General features: G+C 42.2%; 2 protein-coding genes across 6 annotated transcripts in view; both read right to left on the minus strand.

Moving 5' to 3' along the window:
* Positions 1–67: 67 nt before the first annotated feature.
* prpf31 (PRP31 pre-mRNA processing factor 31 homolog (yeast)) lies at positions 68–22,823 on the minus strand. Of its 3 annotated transcripts, none has more exons than XM_060921088.1 (14): positions 22,734–22,823; positions 14,815–15,030; positions 13,057–13,117; positions 9,580–9,663; positions 5,939–6,036; positions 5,709–5,815; positions 5,381–5,550; positions 5,136–5,293; positions 4,891–4,980; positions 4,695–4,822; positions 4,544–4,616; positions 4,110–4,238; positions 633–731; positions 68–299 (listed from the first exon to the last, which is right to left on the minus strand). In XM_060921088.1, exons 2-14 carry the CDS (start codon positions 15,028–15,030, stop codon positions 180–182), a joined length of 1,533 nt encoding a protein of 510 aa, XP_060777071.1. In that variant the 5' UTR covers positions 22,734–22,823; the 3' UTR covers positions 68–179. The 3 variants fall into 3 exon arrangements, with proteins under 3 accessions (XP_060777071.1, XP_060777072.1, XP_060777070.1); XM_060921089.1 differs by lacking the exon at positions 22,734–22,823 and adding an exon at positions 15,400–15,562 and having other exon boundaries at positions 9,580–9,657; XM_060921087.1 differs by lacking the exon at positions 22,734–22,823 and adding an exon at positions 15,400–15,562.
* Positions 22,203–24,165, minus strand: part of lmtk3 (lemur tyrosine kinase 3) — a 58,723-nt gene continuing 56,760 nt past the window's right edge. For 2 of the 3 annotated variants that reach the window (XM_060921081.1, XM_060921084.1), the window contains one exon: positions 22,203–24,151. In XM_060921081.1, the coding sequence (XP_060777064.1) occupies positions 24,021–24,151 (131 nt within the window). In that variant the 3' untranslated portion in view covers positions 22,203–24,020. The remainder of the gene's footprint in view (positions 24,152–24,165) is intronic. The other variant, XM_060921083.1, reaches the window with a different exon arrangement.

The following is a 24,165-nucleotide window of genomic DNA, read 5'->3' on the forward strand; positions in this document are numbered from 1 at the left end:
GCGTTACAATCTGAATTTCATAACCTGTAATCTCGAGTGGGTGGGTGATGGAATTATTTCCACAACATTTTAATCCTTTTTCACATTTATTTAAAAAAAAGTGAGGCAAAGGAACTTAAATTGTAAGACAACATTATACTCTTTACACGTCAGAAAAGCCTTGCGTGCAGGGGTCAAGCTCACGCTTTGGCTCCTCCCTCTTTCTTGACCTTGAGGAACTCTGCCATGTTGGAGAAATATTTCTGGTTGGCTTCGGCCACCTTCTTCTCTGCAGCCTGCGGATTGACGATCTCCAAACCCTGTGGGACAGGGAGGGGGGAGAAAGTTATCAGGTTCTCTTTGGCTACTTCCAATATTGATCAAATCCACCATTGACTAGCAAGAGCTTTGGACCACTGCTCGATGTTGACGAGCAACCTCTGTACTCCCCCCTCCCTCCCCACCCTTACAGATGAACATGGCTGCTTTCCAAGCTGCATAAAATATCAAAAGTACTAGTCATCTAACGAACCAGCTAAGCAACCACCACCCAGTAACCATGGCAACTTCATTTTATTTCTGAATGCGACTCTCGCTGCATGAAGCCATGCTGTACGACTGTTCAGAATATGGAGAAAACGTGACGTGTGTACCTGTAACGGAGTGAATGCCACACTGGAGCTCGTCCCTGAAGACCGGTCTCTGACGGTGGACTTGCCTCCGTACGTCATGCTCTGTTTCTGCAACGTCCGCTACAAACACACAGCTGGTGTCAGAACACTGTTGCTAGGTGACTGGGAAAATATAGCCAGGCCAATAAAGCCGTCATTATTTCTGTATTAAAGGGGAACTGAAGTCATTTTTCAACTTGCTTTATTTCTTAATTCACGTGTTATTCAATTACGTTCTCGGTTTTATTAACCTGAAATCGTGACTCGTATTAGCACATTATAGTACACTCTTTGGTTTTTAGCCGTGTTGTTTGTTTGGTTCATGGTAGGTGTGATCTTCAAGACTTCAAACGCGACGTGTCGGCGCCGCCATTTTGAAAACGGCCAGATCGTTCCAATTTAGATTCATTTTGAGATTTGCCAGCTTGATCAGTGATGGAGTGTCAGTCCTGCGTGCTGTAGGCATCTGAAGGCGCGTCTCAGCCTGCACGGGCGCCGTCAGCAAGGTGCACCTGAGCTCAATTAAGGAACTACGTGTTTGCCTATTTAAGGACTGTGCTGATGCATTTGCATCGCGAAGTGTTACGATACACACGTATGCATTATTGAGCCTTTCTACACGTCTTGATTTCCTGTTTCTTGTTCTCGTCCTCACTTGGCCTTTGAGGTCCCGTTTGCGCCTCGACCGACCCTTTTGCCTGTATTCTCGTTTTTGATCTAACCTGCCTGTGGATTATGGTCAAAAAATAAATTTTCTAATTTTACTATTTTTTTTTTGCGTTTACCCGACACTCAATGTTTCTTTTGTCATGTTTAATAAGAATAAAGATAGCATCTTGCTTTATCTGGCCTCCACTGTGGACATTTTTTTTTATTACAATTCAAATGCTTTTGTAAAATTAATTTCCATATAAAATAACTCCATCATGAAGAATTAAAGCCCCTCCTTCACAGATGAGTGAAAATATTGAATAAATTTCCTCTTTTTGATTGCTTGGGTTAAAAATGCCAAGTTATGATGACTGAATTGATTATTCACTTAAATATGAATAACATGATACGGTTTGGGTATTTGATATGGCGAAATGGGACACAATGGAAAAATCAAGAACGCACCGGAAAGATGAGAATTACGGCGGCGGTAAAAGAACAGCGACTGTACCGGCTGAAGGTCGCGCGGGTCTCTGCTGCGGCACGCAAGCAACGGGACATCACTACCACACCGGACGGAGCGCGAGGCGGGGGCGGGGCAAAATGACTGTCCGTAGATTCTATCAAAAGTTCGATCTAAATTGACCACGGTTGCAAAATATTGGCCAAAAATACGCAAACACTATGAAATATGAAAGTAAGATGCAAAAGAAACAAACATTCTATTGCCTTATACTGCAAGACTAAAACAAAATAAAACTCACCTTTTCAGCGATAACGTCCGAACAGATCACCCGCGTAACAGAAAGACCGCAAATAGAAGCACGATCAACTTCTAACTGCTGGAGTGGAAAATTCCATTCTACACATGCAAATTGTTAATGTGTGTCCTTTCCCGCACACAAATAACACGCTACGGTAAAAAATAGACCACGACTCATTTTATAGCTCAGAAATTCAGACAAGACCAGCTACCATCGTAACATATTCTGTAAGAAACATATTCTATACCTAACTTTCAGCTTTCGTTTTAAAAAACAAAATTGCAAATTTATCACTAAATTTTTATACGGCATAGTGATTTTAAGTTCCTACTTTTGGTGAGGTCGTGACCTCGACCCTGAGGCTTTCCGTTTAGATCAAAACACACGATCGTATTGGTTTTGGGTCTGCGGAAAACGGAGTTACGACGGTGATCAGATATTTTGCATGATGTTTTATTACGGTTATGATTATTCTGTGAGCGCACCAATCCTTATGGTGATGATACACGGGGCAACTTTTTGGGCAATGTTGCCAAGCAATTGCGTTTTGACTCTTTTCTACTGAGATTGGGCAACATTGTTTCTTTCTGAATGGTTTTGATAATCTCTGGCAACTTTTTGAGATAAGCCAATCAGAACGCGAGTATCGAGTCATGTGACCTCCGGTAAGGTTCGGATCAGAAATTTCAAACAAATATGGCGGCCGCTCAGTGTCAGTGGAGTGAAGAGATGGAGAGACTCCTCATCTGTTTTTACGCCGGTAAGTTATTTTAATATTCTATATGGAGGAATTTACCTCACCAAAGCTCTAAAAAACAACAGACAGCTTGATTAAATGGTCACAGCAAAAATTAAGACATCGATTTTTTTTTAGCTAACTGTAAACTGCCGTTGCTAACTGTTGTTGCCCATTGTTAGTTGCCCTGAAAAGTTGCCCTGTGTCTCACCTAGTTGCCCGTTGCCAGCAACATTGCCCAAAAAGTTGCCCCGTGTATCATCACCATTAGGTGTATAAAGTTACAACTTAAAATACAATCGGTGATAACTGTAGACGTTTCAGTGGACTACAACCTTTTTAAGGGAACGCGATGTAGTCGACCGTTTATCATGTCCCGGATCAAGCCGCCATTTTTCCACAAATTTGCAGAATTTTTGCCAAATTCTGAATCGAGTATTCACATCAAAGATTTAGTTTTATCTGTATTATTTCTTTCATCATTTTATTTCAAATTAAAACCAACACCACCATTCAAAACCGTATAGTTTATTGACTGAGTATATTTAGTGGGGGACCCCCACAGCACCCAGTTTCTGAGACAGACCCAGAGATATATATTCTACACTTTATTAAACTGTGTACTTGTGCACATGCATCCGCCTCCCTCGCGTACGTGACCTGGAGATTATTCAATACGATTTCAAACCAAATGAGAAGAGTTGGAAAGACGACAGGATCAGGACGAGTCTGTCACGCTGGGATTTACGTCATTCCTGTCACATAATTAAAACGTGCCCGATCGGGCGGCTGGTGGGTTTTCAAAATAATAAATACATGCATGTATGCATTTTTGTGATAAATCCATATTATACTGAGCGCATTTCCCACATAATCCTCACTAAGGTTTCGGACAGCGCTGCAAAACAGCGTCCACACTATATAGTGAGTACGGAGCGATTTCGGACACAGGGAAAACTCCCGGCTTGATTACGTCAGCATTCGAAAGAGGGCGCGCGCGTGTTTTTTTGGACAACGTTGGTCGCTTTGATTTCCGCTGTACGTTTTACTTCCGTCCTTCGATGTCTCGCACAGGTCTCAGCGAATCTCGTTTACGGCCGTTGCTTTGACACGTGGACTGATATATTACAGAGCATATTTCAAACACTCATAACTTGCTATAGCAGCGACAAAATAGCGATCAAAAATGCATTCCGATATTTAATAAAATGAGAAATAGAAATTTTGATGATTAAAAAATTGGCCTTCAGTTCTCCTTTAACAGGCACGTGTTCAGAATCTATGTATATATAAATGTACTCGTCATACCTGCAGGGACTTGGAGATGCGAGCTTTCGTTGCATCGTTAACCTGCGCCTGTCTCACCCTGCCGCTGCCTGATTTACCCAGCTGCCCCAAGCTGAAGCCCAGATCCTCCTGATAGGCGTCGTCTTCAATCTGAGACACACACGTTATCATACAGCAACGTTACAAAGCAGGGCCTGACTGGGATAATGTAAAATAAACCTAACACACAGTCTTATCAACAGGGATGTGAATAAGCTTATATGTATCGTCTTTGTACATAATGTTAATTAAAAGTGTCTATAGTATTGAGGTGTGGCTCGAGGATATTAGCAAATCTCTGTCGTAATGTGTCCACGGTATCAGCACACATCTGGAGTGTGAGTGTATTCACACACACAACTTTAATTTCTGACATAGTTAAAAAACCAAAAAGGCCATGCGTGTGCATGCGGTACCTCAGCGAACGTCATTCTGTTGGCGTGTTTTCTGATCTCCGTGAGTCCCAACCGCTCCTTCATCTTCCGGTACCTGAAAATAAAACACAGGGGAGTGAGAATGGCACCACATACAGATACATGTTTAAAACATGCAGGAACATGCACACACCTCCTGCCTCCTCTTTTTGTCCTTGGAGCATCGAGCGGGGCAGGGAGGGGCTTCACCTGTTTGACGGGCGGCGGCTCCTGCCACTTATCAAATTTACGCTCAATCTCCTCCTTCAGTTCATAACCGACCTACAGACACAGATGTTTTAACAAAATGGTCAAATGAGCTCCTGTGTGTGTGCGCGCCCGCATCTCACCTTGCCATCTGCACTCTCGTGAAAACTGTCTACACGGGCTGCGAGCGTGCACTTGGCCGAGACCTGACGTGCTGCTTTTCTCCTCAGATCCTACACACACACACGTATCTGATTATCACACCTCATAAAATGTTACATTGGACTCAAATATGAATAGTTTATTTTGGACACAACCAATACGGTTACTGATTTGGGACAGAGCCTGTCAAGATCTGATACGGGCGTCTGTGTGTGTATACACTAACTGGTGGGAGGGACTGAACGACGTCGCAGTGGTAGATGTAGCCTGTGTGAGGCAGCAGTGACGTGCTGCTGAAGCCAGACAGCGTTCTTTTCTGTGCTCCCAACAGCATCAAGTTACACGCCGGCATCTTTGACAGGTTCGTCAGTCCACCAGCGATTCCTGTTCAATCAAATACGTCTTCAGAAGAAGGGAGGAGGAAAAAAAAAAACAACAGATATAGCTGAAGACGTTTAAAACCCCACCGACCCATGAGCTTGGCAGCCGTCGAGGCTCCGACGATGATGGACAGATTCGGTGCGATGAAGGACATCCTCGACTCGACATATTCGTAGATCCTGTGTTTCGATTGGTTGAGCTCGAGTGCCATGTCACAAGCCTCCTCCAGTCGCTGAAGCTCATCCTCTGCCAGTAATGCACTGGAAATAACGCTCAAATTAGCATGCAGTTACAGGAAAACAATCAATCAAATCAAGAATAGTGTGGTGTGATGCATCAGACTGCAATTAGAGGAAAGAATTCATCAAGGATGTGTATACACACACACACACACACACACACACACACGTGCGCTCACCCCTGTGTGGTGGAAGCGGTAACACTGACCACCATGATGGTGGCATTGGTCAGAATCTGCTGCAGCGTTTCATTGTTCTTACACTTGTCCAGGTTGTTCCCCAGCTCCTACACACACACACACACACACACACACACCTTATATTCTACCAATATCATATGATGCTTTGAATTGATCAAGCAATTTAGGACAGAGCCAGCGTAGAGGGGAAAAAAAAAAAAAAAGCTGACCTTGACAGTCCTGATGTAATCCAGCGTGTTTGGCACCAGCGACTCCAGCTCCGGGAATCTCTTTGAGTATTTATCACGCACAAATTTATGAATAATATCTAAAGGAAAAAAAAAAAAATTATATGAGTGATTCCATGCTTATGGGGACATGAACTTATTTTTAAAAATTCACCTAAAACCATTTCTTTTTTTACCATCAGGTCACAAAACATGTAATCTTTAATGAATGATATGTTAAAAGATAACTTTAATTTTCTGAGATGTAATAAAAACATATTTATATGCCAAAGTCAGAACGTAACAGAAGTGTTGTGGACATATATATTCTCAATTTTAACAATGTAGAATTACTTTTTGAAACATAGGAAGGTGATGTTTTAGCAAATATAATTAATAAACATGTGTAGTAGAATAAACATACACATTCTTTCAATAAGATTAACATGGTATAGAGCTAGATTGTAATTAATTTGTAACAGATGCGAGACGGACAATCGTAACAGAAGTAATGTAACAGACATCATTTTGGAACTCATAGGCTTGACTTTGGCATATAAATATGTTTTTATTACATCTCAGAAAATTAAAGTTATCTTTTAACATATCATTCATTAAAGATTACATGTTTTGTGACCTGATGGTAAAAAAAGAAATGGTTTTAGGTGAATTTTTAAAAATAAGTTCATGTCCCCATTTCAGTACCCATAAGCGTGGAATCACTCGTATACAATCATGGTCGTATTCATTTACAAGTCGTATTTGTCCCATCTGATTTTCCGGGGCTGCGTTCCAATATCACCCCTTCCTCTTTCCCTGTAAACTCGCAGGCACTACTCAGATACAGCACTTTACACGACAGTGCTGATTCCGACTCCAGTTCTTTCCAACGTCCCAGCTAAGTGCACTAGACCAGAGATTCTCAAACTGTGGTACGCGGGCTCCATTCTAGTGGTATGCCAAAGAATCACTCACTTAAATATAAATTTAAAAAAAAAAAAGTGAAATACTATCCATAATATCCGAATGGATGAAAATATCTTCTCAACCGATGACGAGAAAATGAAAGGAAATACAAATTAAGTTAATAATTTTAAAAAAAGTTTGCAAGTGCTTCTGGGTAGCCATACGTAGCGTACGTACGCATTCCCGCCGGTTCCGCTGACAGACGGTTATCCGCCATTGGTAGACAAGGCTGTGATGGGAAAAGGTGGAGGTGGCTTTGCTAATTATGACGAGTACGACAAAATTACTGTCGTGGCTTAAATCCGCGAATCAGCGCTCGAAACTAACGGTATCCCGATGTCCCGGGGACTATAAAAAATGTCATCGGGACACAAAATTATCATATCTGGGACAATCCCGGGACAATGGAAAAAAATAGATCTAGAAAAAAAGTTCTACATTAATATTATTTACAAAGCCGTAACACATACGTAGACATTCACCTAATTTGTCAATTTTAATTTTAAAACGTTAACAGCGAAAAATACATTAGTAGCTACACCTTCGATGCACCTGCATCCGTAGGCTACAGAGCAGCGCATTCTGTTCTAGAATCTTCGGCTGGTGTCCGCATTATATGGACTTGGAATGGAATTGCTAGCGCACACGCTGCGCCGACTCTTGCCAGAACAAAAATGCTGAAGTGGTTGAAGCGGACCGACCGCGGGGAAGAAACTGAAAGCCCAGACATAACGTCTCCGGGACCTTCAGGATCCAAAGTGTCATCGCCTGGTCTGCAGGCAACGCTAGCAACTGAATGAACTTAATGAACACTGTTAGACACGTTATAAAATACAACAGGAATGATGTGGATGATCTTGACGGAAGATACCGTTCAACAGAATAAGTGAGTGTTCTTGGTGTCTTTCTAGTTCAGAAAGTTTAGTCAGTCAGCAGCACAACTAGGCTCGGACCTGCACTATGCTGATGTTGCAAACATTTGCACCCGGCAGCGAAAGTTCATAAAATGGATAACGGAAAGTTCATAAAAATGGATAACGGTAATGGTGAAAATTATAAGTTGGCCTTATAAGTGCCAACAGATATTCAAGGTATAAGTAGATGAAATGAACATAAAAGGGGTCTTATTTTCAACTAAAGTGTACTGCAGATGTAGGGAGTTGAAACATTTTCTGAATGAGCTAGTTGGCCCCTTTAAATAAACTGGTTTTCAGTGAGATCGCCAAAGTTTAATAAACTGAAAATGCAATAACTGTAATTTTGAAGTAGATGATGTATAGGACATGTGTCGCTTGTGTCTTGTGACTTATTGTAAAAATGATATAAAGGGTTCAAAATCGTATAGTTACAAATATAATAGTAACTTCATATGATAATATTAACCACTGGTTATTTCAGAGAGGAAAAAAATGGGGACACTATTGCTTCCATTCGGGACAATACAACACAGAATTCGGGACCACTGGGGGACACAAAGAAAAAAAGTTAAGTTCGAGCCCTGCCGCGAATGGGAGCGTGAATCAGGACAGAGGGAGAACTGAAGAGGACGTGTGTGAGCCGAGCGCGGATGTTAACGACAGTGGCAAAAACAGCCCCAGAACTGCTAGCAAACGGCAGAAACCAGTAAGGAGGAAGTATGACGAAAAATACATAAAACTGGGATTCATTTGGAGCGGGACAGGAGGCGCCCAGGCCGCAGTGTGTTGTATGCGGGGACGTTCTGAGCAATGAGTCCATGAAACCGTCGCATCTCAAACGGCATCTTACAACCAAACACACAGCACTAAAGGACAAACCAATGGATTTTTTTTTACGAAAACGTGATGAACTGAAGCAGTCCAAGTCCACCATTCTGTCCTATGGTACACCCGTAGCCAAAGCACAGGAAGCTTCATATCGTGCCAGCCTCCTGATCGCCAGAGCCGGTAAGCCGCACACAATCGGGGAACTGCTGTGTTTGCCGTTAGCCAAAGAGATGACACGTATCATGTGTGGAGAGAAAGCTGCCAGAGAGTTAAACTTGGTGCCGCTTTCAAATGACACCGTGTCAAGGAGAATAAACGACATGGCTGACGATGTTAAAAAGACACTGATTGAATGCATTAAGAACAGTAGATATTTTGCCATACAGCTTGATGAGAATACAGATGTTGCAGATTTGGCCAATTTATTGGTTTATGTGAGATATGAATATTTAAGTACAGTAATTTAACTTTTAAGTACATTTTCAATTTAATCTTTAAGAACTGTCTTTTAATATTTATTTTAGTACAATGTTTATTTCACTTTTACGTGCAATTAATTTTATTTGATTCATTATTTAAGGACAGTGTTTTATTTTCCTATATTTAAACACAGGGTTACTGTTCAAAGTACTGTGCGTAATGTTACAGTGGCCAACAATATTAAATATACTTGTTAAATAAAACCTCCGCCTTGTTTTTAATGAATACTTACGCTACTGTATTTTAATGTTGGTCATTATGGTGGTACTTGGAGAGCCAAGTATTTTCTGAGGTGGTACTTGGTGAAAAAAGTTTGAGAACCACTGCACTAGACTAATGAGTGTGACTTGTTATTATGGATGTAAAGAGGAGGCTGAGTGAAGAATTTTGACGTGGACAAACTACAGAGACGAGAAAACACGGCAGCGTTATAAACAGTGGAATAAAACTCACTCAGCTCATTATCGATCTCCACCGTGAGGTTATTCGCAGCGACGATGAGACGATACTCGGGATCGGCCTCCACCGGACCTGAAACTGAGAGAGAAACACAGATCACTCACACAATACACAGACCTCAGTCTCAACACCACAGGCATTGCCCGATTTGCCCAACCAAGACGTTCGGGCAGAAATATTTTTGCGAGTCACGCCCATTCGGGCACACCCATGTTCGGCTAAAGCACAAAAATGATTTGAGCGAGTACATTACAAAAAAAAGACGTATTAACCAGCAGCCTCGCCTCCCCTGTGAACACTCCCCCCCTTCTCAATTTGTAACGGCGATTCAGATTGGCTCGCTTCAGGCGCACTTGTGCTTTTCATCACAGAACAACAAGACAAGCGGAGATGTTCGGCGTCTGTTGCCCGAAGAAAACTACAGTGAAAAAAAAGCTCTAGGCTACTACCGGATTACTTGCATAGTCCTAGTCGGAAAGAAGCGCAGGATAGATGTATGCAGAAATTAGAGTTTATTATCGGTTCTGGTCGGTACAAAATTCCTCAAAACGACTGGAGTGACGGTGCAAATTTGCAGCCGAACGTTAGCATTAGCTACATATTGGAATACACCCCCCCCCAAAAGAGTCCTGACGCGGAACAACAGTTAAAAAAAAAAAACTACAAAAGCAAGAAAACCTTCTATGTAAAGACCTCCCATCAGCTTTTGGGAACAGAATGCTGCAAACACCCAAGAATTTACTCTCAAAGGGCTCCGACCTGAACTGTGGGTTCGATCTTGTTCCCACCCCTCCATGTCTCAACAACTCCACTCTAATTACAGAGCTGTTTACTCGTCATTTATACAGCGATGCTTATTATTGTTAAAACAATATCTGAAGTGTTATTTGTAAAATAAAATATATCTTGCTCGAGACTTTCAAAACAATGTTGGAATATTCTTTTAATTTCATCCAATAGTGGACGGTACAATAATTACAAACACCAGCAGAATCAGCACATTCCAGTTGTAGCTGTAGTCATACAATAGCTTAGCCTGGCAAGCCAGACTAAATGTGAATATTTAGTCTGGCCTCGCTCGTAGACGTTTCGGACGGGTGTGGGTCGGGACAACCCGCTGTCTTTCAAACTGTCTCTGTGCGTATAGGCCAACGCTCTGACCAATCAGCGCAACAGTGACTGTGACGTAGTCAGAGCGACAGAAAGCAGTGGGGGAGGCCTTGAAATAAATAATTTTTCAAAATGCGTATTAATTAATAAACAGGTTCTAGATATTAAGAAGTTTGGAGATAATGACCACAAGTTTGGAGTCTGTACCACATACACTCATTTTTTTCCAAGTGTTTTTCAAGGGTTTGCTTAAACTGTTTGAGAGTTTTTATTTAGTGGTGTTTGGTGAAATAATTTCCCTTAAATTTAAAATAACGGGAAAATAAGAAACAATCAAAAAGTAATGTTTCAAAGCTGTTTATTAATTCTTCGTACTGCACAAACTAGCCCCATCCTTTTGGCTACGAGCGGAGCCAGCTGGTAGATCAGACTTTTGCCATAGCCGGTCGGCAAAACAGCGAAAACGTCCTTCTTGAAAAGAAATGAGCGGAGAGCCTCTTCCTGCTCATGTTTCAACGAAAACTCCAAGTCTAATTCTTCTAAAACTGATTCCAAAGCGGAGTCAAACGCGCGCTGTTCACTAGCCATAGCCATCTTTCCTGTTGCGCTTTCTCCAGCGTCGCGCAGCTTTGTCGTCACTCCTGCAAAAGCCCGCCCAAAGAATCCAAACAAAAACCTTGCGTTGTGATTGGCGGGCACGATTTGATGCCCGGGGTGTTTTGTTGATATGGTGCGAGGCTAGACCCACTCGTAGGCAAAAATATTTTTGGCCGCTAGGCGGGTGGGTCTAGTTTACTAGGCTAACAATAGCTATAAGTCACCCTTGTAATAATAAAAGCTAGCGTTAAGTACATTCAGTGAACGGAAAGACGTGCTTTTGTGTCTCAAATAGTAAACCACACATCTATCATTTACATAGTGAATTATCCCATAGATAAATCTCTTATCCCATTTATCATGGACACTGGCCTGTCATGCATGTGTAGATGAGGACGGCAGGTTGTTTAATTTCCTCCGAAATGCAACGGCAAACTGAAGACGACAACTGCAGTACAGACTCCGGTTTTATAATTCATCTGCGCAATATTGCTCGTCGTTGTTATCGGCAAAACAAAGTGCATTTTGTCCTAAACTCTATATAAAAACATGTATTATGTACTCGTACCGTACGCAAGTCTTACATATATGATATTATGTTTCATGTTTTCAGGGTTTGTCTTGTTCATCTGCTGCAGAAATAAACTTTTTTTTTTTTTTTTAAACGTACTTTTGTCTAAATAACAACTCAATTACACAGGGCTCGACATTAAGGACTGCCCGATTGCCCGGGGCAAGTTGAAATGAGCATATATTACAAACTAGCACCACAAAATTTAGGCTTTTTAAAATTTTATTTCAGTTCCTAAAAGCGTCCCTCACTACACATCCGACATTACGTCTTGGCTGTTTTCTTTGTCTCGGTTTCATTTACTGCTTTGCAAGTTATTTTATATCCCCCCGCTGTTGTAGTATGGTACACGGACTGTTTCCAAACTCCTTGTGCATGACGTCACACATCACGTGATAATTACAGCTGGGGTCAGACAGACACCGTCTTTCATGCGAGCCAGGCTTAATCTGTCTTCAATCTGGTTAATTTTTGCGCTGTTTTTGTTTGTTCAAACAGAGAAATCGATAAAAGGCATTACCGTCTCCCCGCTATCGAGAAAAATGTTAACAAATAGAAACAAATGCTTCAAGAACAATGAGGAAATGAGCGGTTAAAGAATATGAGGAGAGGAGCTCAGCCTGAAAACTCCAGAGAAATTCACGATTGTATTTAAAACGTATTTTACAAAAACAGAAAGTGGGAAGTGAGGATGGAAGAGTTTGCTTAAGAATCTCGTTTTATTTTTTTGCTCGCATTCGAGTTAGCGCCTTCATGCAAGTGTTTGATTTTCTTACAGGTGAAGCCGCTTCCTTATTCAACACCGAAAACCCAGATTGGTTTCAAACAACTCGGGCATAAAAAACTCAACAAGGAGCGACATGCGCGATAAATCCTGAAAGAACAGAACAGATTAAGAGCACAGAGAGCTGGAGCTTTGTTTCTGTTATCAGAGGAGCACAGTCCCGTGCAAAATATTTATATATTGGATTTAAAAAAATTTTTTTTTAAATGTCATGTCATCAGGGCAAGTGGGTTTAAAAGTTAAAGCTATACCCCGAGAAAACATATCAGTATTGCCTTGAACTGCGTGCTTTTAAACGTGCTGAAATGGAGCAAAATTTTAGGGCGAAAGGAAATTCGAGGTGGGCAAAAGTTAACGTTGAGGCCTGACTGTTACTGAACATTTCAGTTCTCAGTTATCGTGTACTTACCGTCTGTAGTTTTGCGTGGATTCTCGACGTACTGCGCAATCTTATCCATGATCTCAGCAAACTAAAAAAAAAAAAAAAAAAAAAAAACACAGAGTTTAACAAATCTCAAAAGTGCTAGTGCAAGTGGATTTGTAAGGCAGACGTAAACCTGTAAATCTGTGTGTATCGGGTGGTCAGGTCACTCCACCTGTCTGTCTGTATGTCAGTCAGTCTCTCGACTTGCAAGTCTGTCCATCTGTCTCTTTGTTAATCCATCCCGTCACCAGGGCTCGAAATTCGTGGTGGTCCGGTCACCTGAGGCAACTTAATTTGTCATTTGGCAGGTAATTCCTGTCACTAGCCAGCCCGGGCTGTGCGATATATCGAATATACTCGATATATCTCTGAAAATTCTGTGTGAGATACATATAATTATTATATCGTAACTATCGAGTATTTTATGGTCATCTGCCGACTTGCGTTTGTTTCGTGTTTGTTACATTTGTTTAAAACCTTTTCCGGTGGTTTTCTCCCCGTCCCTCAGGCAGTAACGTGAGAGGCTGCCTAAGGGTAAAAAAACAAAACAAAAACAATAACGTCACGCACTCGCCAAGCAATCCCGGGTGACATCTTGGTGCTGAAAGGAAAATTTGCGGGAAAATTTCCTAGTTTCGGTTTACAGCACTGACTCAGTTCGTGCAATCGCTGGTGTTGCATAGGCTACTGTGTAAGCTCTGTCAATTTCAGCAACAAATTAAAAATGGAAGTGGATGAATTGGTTCCTAAAATAACTAGTAAGGGGTCAGTCATCTGGCATTTTTTTTTGGATACAGCGAGGAGGACGTGGAACAGCAAATCAGGCTTTCGTCTAAACGGGGGAACAGGGGCGCTGCGCCCCCTTACCGACTCCGTGAAAACATCCCAGCAACACTACGTGACAATGTGTCTGATCATCAAATACGTTATAATTGCTCCAAAAATATTCCAATCATAGCAGATACACCGCCAGACGGTGCAAAAACAACCCGAATTGGCGTTTTCCAGACTGAGGCGCCATGTTGTTTAGTTGTTTACTTGTCGCGACTGCTCTTGCGAGATTTGACATGGGTTACATACAAGGTCAGCTGACTTGTAGAGCGAGATTTCTCGAGACTGAATGACCTTTCACCCACCGGCGTGGGAGCTTTTGACAGAAGTAGTTCGCGAGTTGTTTTTATTGACACTTGGGCATTTAAAGATGTCATCCTGCGGCACGAAACGGAAGAAAGCCGAAGACTGTCCGGGGCAGAAGAAGATTACTTCTTTCTTTTTCAATGTTGACAGACAATTTGTTACAATTTCCCTCTCAGATAGCCTCAGAATGTCCCATTGGAGCATTTTTCAAAGGCTTTGCATGGCGGGGGGGGGGGGACAACCGGCACCATCTCCCCCCCTCCCCCGCTTCGCTCCCTCGCCATGGTGAGCGCCCTCATACTAAATTTTTCTAGAAAAAACCCTGCAAATGCCAAATTTGTAAAGTGTGCAAAAAACAAAACAAAACAGGATCCAAATACTCTGGTCTTGAAATAAATGCACATTAGTCATGAACAATGGTAACTACTTTCTTTTCTGTTATTTTTGACAGAAGTAAAATTCATACATGAACAAATTTTGGCGAGTTGATTTTCTGTTTGGCGAGTTACTTTGGAAGGGAACTAGTCCGGCTGGCTGGTGAAAAAAATATATGAATTTCGAGCCCTGTGTCACCCACCCAAGGATTGACACAGAAGAAACACTCACTGATTTGCTGTTGCGCAGTTTTGCTATAGAAGTCACACACTCTGTAGTGCTGTAGTCCGTCTCCATCTCCTCTGGAATGACCTCCAGACCTCCATGTCCTTCTCTGTTCACAATTTCTCCATCAAACTGGTCTTCTTCTCCACCTGGATACAGTCCATCCTCTCCTTCCTCCCCAGCTTCCTCCAAATCAGCCAAGAGTTCATCTGCTAAAGACATCTGCGCAAGCAATAGACAGACAGACAGATAGATAGATATACAGACAGACAGACAGATGGAAGATGTTTGTTCCACTGTCAAACCAACTACAAGCCGACAAACTTCAACCACAGACGCAACAAGAACAGGACAAAAAATAAATGTGAAGTAACTTAAGTCAAATAAGTCGCTTATAGCGAGCTACATCTAAATAAAATACTTTATATAAAAGAATCCATGTTAAACAAAATCAGCTCGTCATGGTGACATTCGCTCGTGAGATGTCAAGAGAGAATTCATGAGGGAAGTTCACCGGCCAGCTAGCGAGTTAGCTTTCTGAGGAGAAAAGTGAGTTTTATTTTAATTAATAGCTAATTGTGGCAAACTTACCTCGTAAAGACGTCACTAATCTTTCACAAAGATGCAAAAATGCTCAATTAACAATTATAACAAAAAACCTAAACACTTAAATAAAATAAAATTTAAAAAAAAGCATCGCAAACAAACGTTTTCACAGCGCGGCGACTGTCGCACAGGAAATACGTCACATAAAGCACAAGCAGCCGCACAGTCTTCTGGGAAATGATGTTTTTCACCAAAACATACCCACCGCAGTCTCACATTTTAAAGCGAGACCTCCTTTCAGATTTTTCAAGTGTTTGTCATAAAAAAATATATATATTTTTCCTCGACACCCAATTATTTTTGTTTAGTGGACCAAAAACTACTAATTTTATTCAGTTTTTCTTCTCTAATAGAACAATTAATGAATTTATCTCCACGTGGCCCCAAATTCTCTGCTACAGGACTCAGGGCGGGCGGCACAGTGGTGGTGTCGTGGTTCGCGCTGTCGCCTCACAGCAAGAAGGTCCGGGTTCGGTTTCCCCCACAGTCCAAAGACATGCAGGTTAGGTTAACTGGTGACTCTAAATTGAGCATAGGTGTGAATGTGAGTGTGAATGGTTGTCTGTGTCTATGGCCGAATCCCATTTCACCCCTTGGACCTTCCCCTCCATTTTGCGCGTTCACGTGAAGGGGTAGGGGTATCCCAATCCCAGTTAACGCGGAGGGGTAGGGGAAGGGGTAGGGCTTCTGTACCCCTCCAAACAGAGATTTTCCTGGAGCTGACTCCGAACGAAGGGGTTTGAGTGATTTCCCACAATGCCATGCGGATTTCAGCGAGATTTCATGCGGATTTCAGAAAGATGGCGGTTCCCGCGGCGAAAGATTGTCATAAATGTATTTTCTCCATTATTTACGTGTTTTAAGTTGTTATCCAGAGGAAACACGCCGCTTGATTCGCTTTCGAGCTGAGAATGAGCAGCGATTTCTGAAATCCAAGCTGCTGCTAAAAAGCTTTGGGAGTGAGTATTGTTTTCGGTTGCTTGACTGCGTACGTTTTGTTCTGTTATTCTCGCTTTTATTGTTTACATGAGTGTTCTGACACCTCATTCTGTCGGATGTGGTGCACGAAGCGCCAAAGATATCCCATTCAGTGGTGTTAGTTAACAAATCACACCCTGCCAGCAGAGATTTCTGGCTCTGACTGTAGTGGCTGGTCGCAGCCAATGACGCATTTGGTCGCGTTTTGCTAACGTAAACGCTGACGGAGGTACGCGATGACGTATGCGATCGTTGAAGGGCTATCCCAATACGTAAGGGTTGAATTTCAAGCCCTATCCCTTGTAGCTCAGTTTCAAGGGGAAGGGCCAAGGGGAAGGGGAAGGGGTAGAAATTAGAATTGGGATTGGGCCAAAGTGTCAGCCCTGTGATGACCTGGCGACTTGTCCGTAGTCAGCCGGGATAGGCTCCAGCTCGCCTGCGACCCTGTAGAACAGGATAAAGCGGCTTGAGATGAGAGATGAGATGAGGACTCGGGGCCGTAGCCAGCATTTTAAAAGCACCGAGGTCCGCGATGCTGAAAAATTTGACATATTTAAATCATGGATGCAAACGGCGCGCCTTTTGGTGGATGCTGCCTTTTTCACGGCTGTCTGGGGGACTTGTGTGAATCGTGCAGATCCGATGAGGTTTTTTTTTTTGGGGGGGGGGGGGGGGGGCGTTGGAGTGTCTGATTATAATTTCATCAAAGTAAATTCTGTATTAAAATGACTAAATAAGCAAATGCCGTTACAGTCCATGAAACATAGGAAGTATAAGTATGAGAAGAAAACAGTAAATCAGAAAGCTGCACACGTAAAGCCAATTGGCTGTGCGCCATTATCTGCTGCTGGCTGCACTTCACTGCACGTGCAAGGATTTCCATCAGTCCAACGTAAGTTACGTAAGCAACTGGCTTTACGTGCGCAGCTTTCTGATTTACTGTTTTCTTCTCATACTTATACTTCCTATGTTTCATGGACTGTAACGGCATTTGCTTGTTTAGTAATTTTAATACAGAATTTACTTTGATGAAATTATAATCAAATCAGACACTCCAACGCGCCCCCCCCCCCCAAAAAAAAAAAAACTCATCGGATCTGCACGATTCACACAAGTCCCCCAGACAGCCGTGAAAAAGGCGGCATCCGCCAAAAGGCGCGCCGTTTGCATCCATGTTAAATAAGAGGGGTGAATTACATCACACAAGAGATCTATTCCTGAAATTACTTTTAATGGTGTTTGAACTGAATATCTTCAGTTTTGAAAAAATAATCATGTATGTGGCAAGAGTAAGAATAATTGAAGCTTGTTTAATGGTTTGATCTGGCCCAAGCAATGAGGACAAAAGATCCCCTCACCATGTAGCCTATGGAACTGAGATACATTAACAATCTGGCATCCGTTACACCTACACACACACACACACACACACACACACACACACACACACACACACACAAAAACATTCTGGAAAAAAAAAAAAATCAGTATACACCACCATGTTGTTTGAATAAAGAGTAGGGGTAACTTTAAACTTGAACAGTTTGCCTTATCAACTGTGTCGCAGTGTCTAGAACTGCGTTCTTTTGGGGGTCGCACTCGCACACTGTCATAGCCTGCCCTATCTTCTTGTTGTTTTTTTCTGTTCTTGCTCTCCCATGCACACAAGATACAGACGACCCAATCCCACCAAGATCCTCTTACCCTCTCAAATATCGCAAGGCAAAGTTATCCAAGGCAAACATAAGTTGAAACTTTCCACTCTATTGCTTTGAATGATTTATTTTTAAAATCACAAACAAGGCAGGCTACAACTCCACTGCTTCAAAAACGTAAATTTAACAGCTTCATGAAAGTGCGCTGATAGTTACCATGAAAAAAACGTCTCTACTGCACTGCGTTCACTCCCCCTGAATCGCACGCTCATTCGTTTTTGTGTTCTTGGTCTCAGAGCCGCATGCACGAAACTGACACAGAATCAATGTTTAACATAATTAACAATGCACTTTTTACGGAGACGTTTTAACGTTATTCTTTATTTTTTTATCCAGTTGAATATTTAGCGTACAAATGTATTTTCAGCTCTTAAAAATGACCGAGGTCCGGACCTCGGGGGCCTCATAGCTGGCTACGGCCATGACAGGACACAATTGCTGGGTTTCAGTCACGTGACTTTTCTTAGCGGAAAGTTTGACCGGAAATCAAGTCAAATTTATTTGTATAGCGCTTTTAACAATAAGCATTGTCGCAAAGCAGCTTGACAGAATTTGAACGACTTAAAACACGAGCTAATTTTATCCCTAATCTATCCCCAATGATGAAGCCTGTGGCGACGGTGGCAAGGAAAAACTCCCTCAGACGACATGAGGAAGAAACCTCGAGAGGAACCGGACTCAAAAGGGAACCCATCCTCATTTGGGCAACAACAGACAGCATGACTATAACATTAACAGTTTTAACATGAAGTCAGTTTCGTTGATGTTATAAACTCTTCATTGATGGAAAATTGAGTGCAAAACTGTTCATGACAACTGCAGTCCTAAAGTTAGCAAGTCAACTGTAGTCCTCAGCCATAAAAGCATTACTGTAAGAGTGAAACAGCTGGTGGTCTAAACAGCTGCCGTTATCAGAGTACGCTCGTAATCGAGAAGCCACTGCTGGCTTTAGATCTATTCAGAAGATTGCTATGTGCAATGGAATCGACCCCGACAGTCTGGGAAAGAAGGATTTGTCATACGATCTCGAAAACAACCCTTCAGTCGAGTTCCCCGACATCTCGAACTATCTGGTGTTGCAGACGTCCTTCTACACCGCAAAACACATGAAAGCGTGGAAGAGTACGGAGGCTTACAGCTTTTTTTTTTTTGTACGTGGCTGGGTAAAGGACCTCGCTATCAAGTCGCTGCCCAATGAATCCTGTAGTTTTTACCCGTGTAAGTATGGGGTTTTTGTTTTTAAGCTTTTCGTTCACGTCTTTACAACGAAGCGCTGCAAGTTGAAGTGTAAACAAACAGTTCACTTGATTCTGACTTGTGTTGGCTCTTATCTCTCAGCTAAATCATTCACAAAGATCATCAGAAACCCCTTTAAAGACCTGGATCTGAGTTAAACAAGATGGAGAAGAAATGATCACGTGCACTGTAACTGTACGGCTGGGGAAGAATTTTGTCGCGACCTTCATGCGTATGGACTTTGTGAGGAGGAAACAAAGAAACAGCTGGGGACTTTAGCGCTTCGTGACTAAAAAAAGTACCGTAAAATCACGACACATAACAAGAAAAGTCCTTGGAAAACACTAAGGACAGAGCTGAGAGGGAAATGCAAACCTTTCACCAAGCGATCACTGCAAACTCGAGCATGCATCGACTCGGCTCCCTTCGATTTCACCGAGAGGTTCGAAAGCCACCTTTCTCTGCGTCTTTTTGTGAAATCCTGTGTTTGTTCAGCCTCTTTTTTTTTTTTTTTTTAAATTAGTTCACGCTGAACCCTGAAGAAACTTTTATCGATTTCAAAGTTTGACTGATTCGAACAACCTAAAACAACGCAAGCGTAAGGCATTTTTCATGCGAACAATGCACCTTCTCCATACAAATGCTTTGTTAACTGCGCTCTGGTAGACCACCAGGTAAAGTTTTGAATAACTAATGATGCGGATGTGACGTCAAGCGAAACCCAGCAATTCTGCATACCATGGTGGGCTTTCCCCGTTTGCGCAAGGAAGCATTGTGGGATACAAATTTGAAACAGGAGAGAAAAACGGAGGACGTGAGTGTGCGAATGAAACGTGAAAGACCGACTACAGTAACGGAAAGAAATCGCGAAGAAAAGACGTTATGTTCTACAACCCCGATTCCAAAAAAGTTGGGACAAAGTACAAATTGTAAATAAAAACGGAATGCAATGATGTGGAAGTTTCAAAATTCCATATTTTATTCAGAATAGAACATAGATGACATATCAAATGTTTAAACTGAGAAAATGTATCATTTAAAGAGAAAAATTAGGTGATTTTAAATTTCATGACAGCAACACATCTCAAAGAAGTTGGGACAAGGCCATGTTTCCCACTGTGAGACATCCCCTTTTCTCTTTACAACAGTCTGTAAACGTCTGGGGACTGAGGAGACAAGCTGCTCAAGTTTAGGGATAGGAATGTTAACCCGTTCTTGTCTAATGTAGGATTCTAGTTGCTCAACTGTCTTAGGTCTTTTTTGTCGTATCTTCCATTTTATGATGCGCCAAATGTTTTCTATGGGTGAAAGATCTGGACTGCAGGCTGGCCAGTTCAGTACCCGGACCCTTCTTCTACGCAGCCATGATGCTGTAATTGATGCAGTATGTGGTTTGGCATTGTCATGTTGGAAAATGCAAGGTCTTCCCTGAAAGAGACGTCGTCTGGATGGGAGCATATGTTGCTCTAGAACCTGGATATACCTTTCAGCATCGATGGTGTCTTTCCAGATGTGTAAGCTGCCCATGCCACACGCACTAATGCAACCCCATACCATCAGAGATGCAGGCTTCTGAACTGAGCGCTGATAACAACTCGGGCCGTCCTTTTCCTCTTTAGTCCGAATGACACGGCGTCCCTGATTTCCATAAAGAACTTCACATTTTGATTCGTCTGACCACAGAACAGTTTTCCACTTTGCCACAGTCCATTTTAAATGAGCCTTGGCCCAGAGAAGACGTCTGCGCTTCTGGATCATGTTTAGATACGGCTTCTTCTTTGAACTATAGAGTTTTAGCTGGCAACGGCGGATGGCACGGTGAATTGTGTTCACAGATAATGTTCTCTGGAAATATTCCTGAGCCCATTTGGTGATTTCCAATACAGAAGCATGCCTGTATGTGATGCAGTGCCGTCTAAGGGCCCGAAGATCACGGGCACCCAGTATGGTTTTCCGGCCTTGACCCTTACGCACAGAGATTCTTCCAGATTCTCTGAATCTTTTGATGATATTATGCACTGTAGATGATGATATGTTCAAACTCTTTGCAATTTTACACTGTCGAACTCCTTTCTGATATTGCTCCACTATTTGTCGGTGCAGAATTAGGGGGATTGGTGATCCTCTTCCCATCTTTACTTCTGAGAGCCGCTGCCACTCCAAGATGCTCTTTTTATACCCAGTCATGTTAATGACCTATTGCCAATTGACCTAATGAGTTGCAATTTGGTCCTCCAGCTGTTCCTTTTTTGTACCTTTAACTTTTCCAGCCTCTTATTGCCCCTGTCCCAACTTTTTTGAGATGTGTTGCTGTCATGAAATTTCCAATGAGCCAATATTTGGCATGAAATTTCAAAATGTCTCACTTTCGACATTTGATATGTTGTCTATGTTCTATTGTGAATACAATATCAGTTTGAGATTTGTAAATTATTGCATTCCGTTTTTATTTACAATTTGTACTTTGTCCCAACTTTTTTGGAATCGGGGTTGTATACGAAGGAAAGGAAACGCAGGACCAAACTAATAAATATCGGCGCTCAGCGAGCACCTCGGTGCGATCAGCTGTTCGTTTAGCGACAGAATGATGGTAAACCTGCGCATGCACACACACACACACGGACTTCCTCTGTCTGCTTGACTGCACGAAGCGAGCGATTTCATGCACATTATTTGCTTTAATCCCCTCAAATTAAATAACTTCCCAGCCACAGAATGGCCGGATATTTTGGGAGATATTACAGAAATAAACATACATCACGATGACCACATATCAGAGAGGACTCGATTTTATGAAATCGAAAGGCCGTCTCGCTTTAAACCACTGAATTCATTAAAAACATCCAAATCACACCAATGTTTTATAAGCCAATACAATTTATTTTCATCAAACAGTTTGTTAAATGTTTCACAGTTTCCTTTTTTTTCCTTCCCCAGAATAATCCTTAAGAAACCTCGCAATGAAATTCACTTTTACAAACGAGCTGGTTTTACCTCTGACACCGATTAATCAAATTAAATATGAATCAGCGTGTCGCTAACTAACAGCCGTGCTTTTTGATGGTTTCTTTTTTTTTTTTTTTTAAATTGCTTTTAAATGTAAGTAATGTAAAGAAATGTGTCGAACACCTCAAAATAACGTTTACGAATAGACACGCTAGAGTGACGAATCGATACAGACTAACATCTAAGTAAATAAGTAGGTAAATCATAGAAAATGTTGCAAAGCTTATGGAGGCGGAATGATCTGGCTTTTGACGCATGTAGCACCTGATTAAAATAACGTACAACATCCAAGACAAAGTAAATGTGCAATATTTTTTTTTAAAGGATAAACAAACAAACCAAACAATCAGGGCGGCATGGTGGTGCAGTGGTCAGCATTGTCACCTCATCGCAAGCAGGTTCAGGGTTCGAACCTGCTGATCAACTGATGCCTTTCTGTGTGGAGTTTGCATGTTCTCTTCGTGCCTGTGTGGGTTTCCTCAGGGTTCTCTGGTTTCCTCCGACAGTCCCAAGACGTAGATTTGGTCAACTGGCTACTCTAAATTGCCCAGAGGTGTGAATGAGAGTGTGAGAGTGTGAATACATGTCCATCTCTCGGTGTTTGCCCTGCGATGGACTGGCGACCTGTCCAGGGTGAACCCCCTCCTCTCGCCCAAGGTCAGCTGGGATTTGCTCCGACTCACCCGCAACGGATAAGCGGAATAGAAAATGAATGAATGAATGAATGAATAAATAAATAAACATTTTGCAATTAAAAACACTGTAGAAAACATAACTTCAACAGTTGGAAGCAGTATTTTTTTTTCTTTCTTGCGTGCAATCTAAGAAGAAAAGTGAAATAAATCCTAAAAATGAGTGTGTACACCGTCGTAATGTCACTATTCATTTGTACAAAGACTAAAAGAGCACTGCACTGTTAGATACAGAGGCTTTGGGTCCGCCTCAACTGCAACGAGAACAAATTTACATTTACTGTTAGGCATGTGCCGATAATCAGGTCGACGATACATCGTGATGGTTAATGCCGTTGTCATGGAGGCTTGCAAAATGGTCACGCGCTAATTCTGGAGGAGAGATCACGAGAGCCGGTCGCGACTCAGCTGGGATGGTTAATATCGATCTGATGTCCTGATACAGAAATAGTTAAGGTGTTAAATCGCATTTTTAATACGGCTCGATTATGTTTCGCAGTGCGGAAAACACTCCTTCGTCACTTCTCTGTGAATTCAAACGTTATTTCCGCTACCAACTTACCGTTCGCGAGCAGTTGTCTCTCAATACCGCGATAATATCGTAACCCGTGACGTCAACACATGCCTAACGCTTCTATTTAAGCTCACAGACAGACAGGTACTGGTCGAAGAAAGTGCTTCCCTTTCTGAATACAGAATACAAACGTACTTTAAGAAGCCATGAAAATAGAGCAGTGAAGCTGGTACAACCGTAACGAGACTCCTATTGCATAGCCGCGAACCGTGTTTCAGATTCAACACAAGTTTATGATTTTTTTTTTCTTTTTCTTCCAACCTCGAAAAAAAACAGGAGTCCGAGTTTAAAAAAATAACCTCCGGGTGACGAGCGTCACTCCAGAGCGCTACATATTTCCTTGGGGTGTGCGTGCGTGTGTGTGTGTGTGTGTGTGTGTGCGCGCATTGTGTGCATCAAAGCGTGTCAGACTAAATGCGGGTCATCAGCGGGACTGACGGTGAAGCGCGATGATGCTGACGTTGCTGATGAGCTCAGTGCTGATTTCGACTTTGCGTGCTCTTTGTTCTTGCTGGCTTTGTGCCCACTCGCTCCTGCTGGGGGGGAAAAA

Source organism: Neoarius graeffei, chromosome 5 (genome assembly GCF_027579695.1).
Source record: "Neoarius graeffei isolate fNeoGra1 chromosome 5, fNeoGra1.pri, whole genome shotgun sequence".
NCBI classification, from domain to species: domain Eukaryota; kingdom Metazoa; phylum Chordata; class Actinopteri; order Siluriformes; family Ariidae; genus Neoarius; species Neoarius graeffei.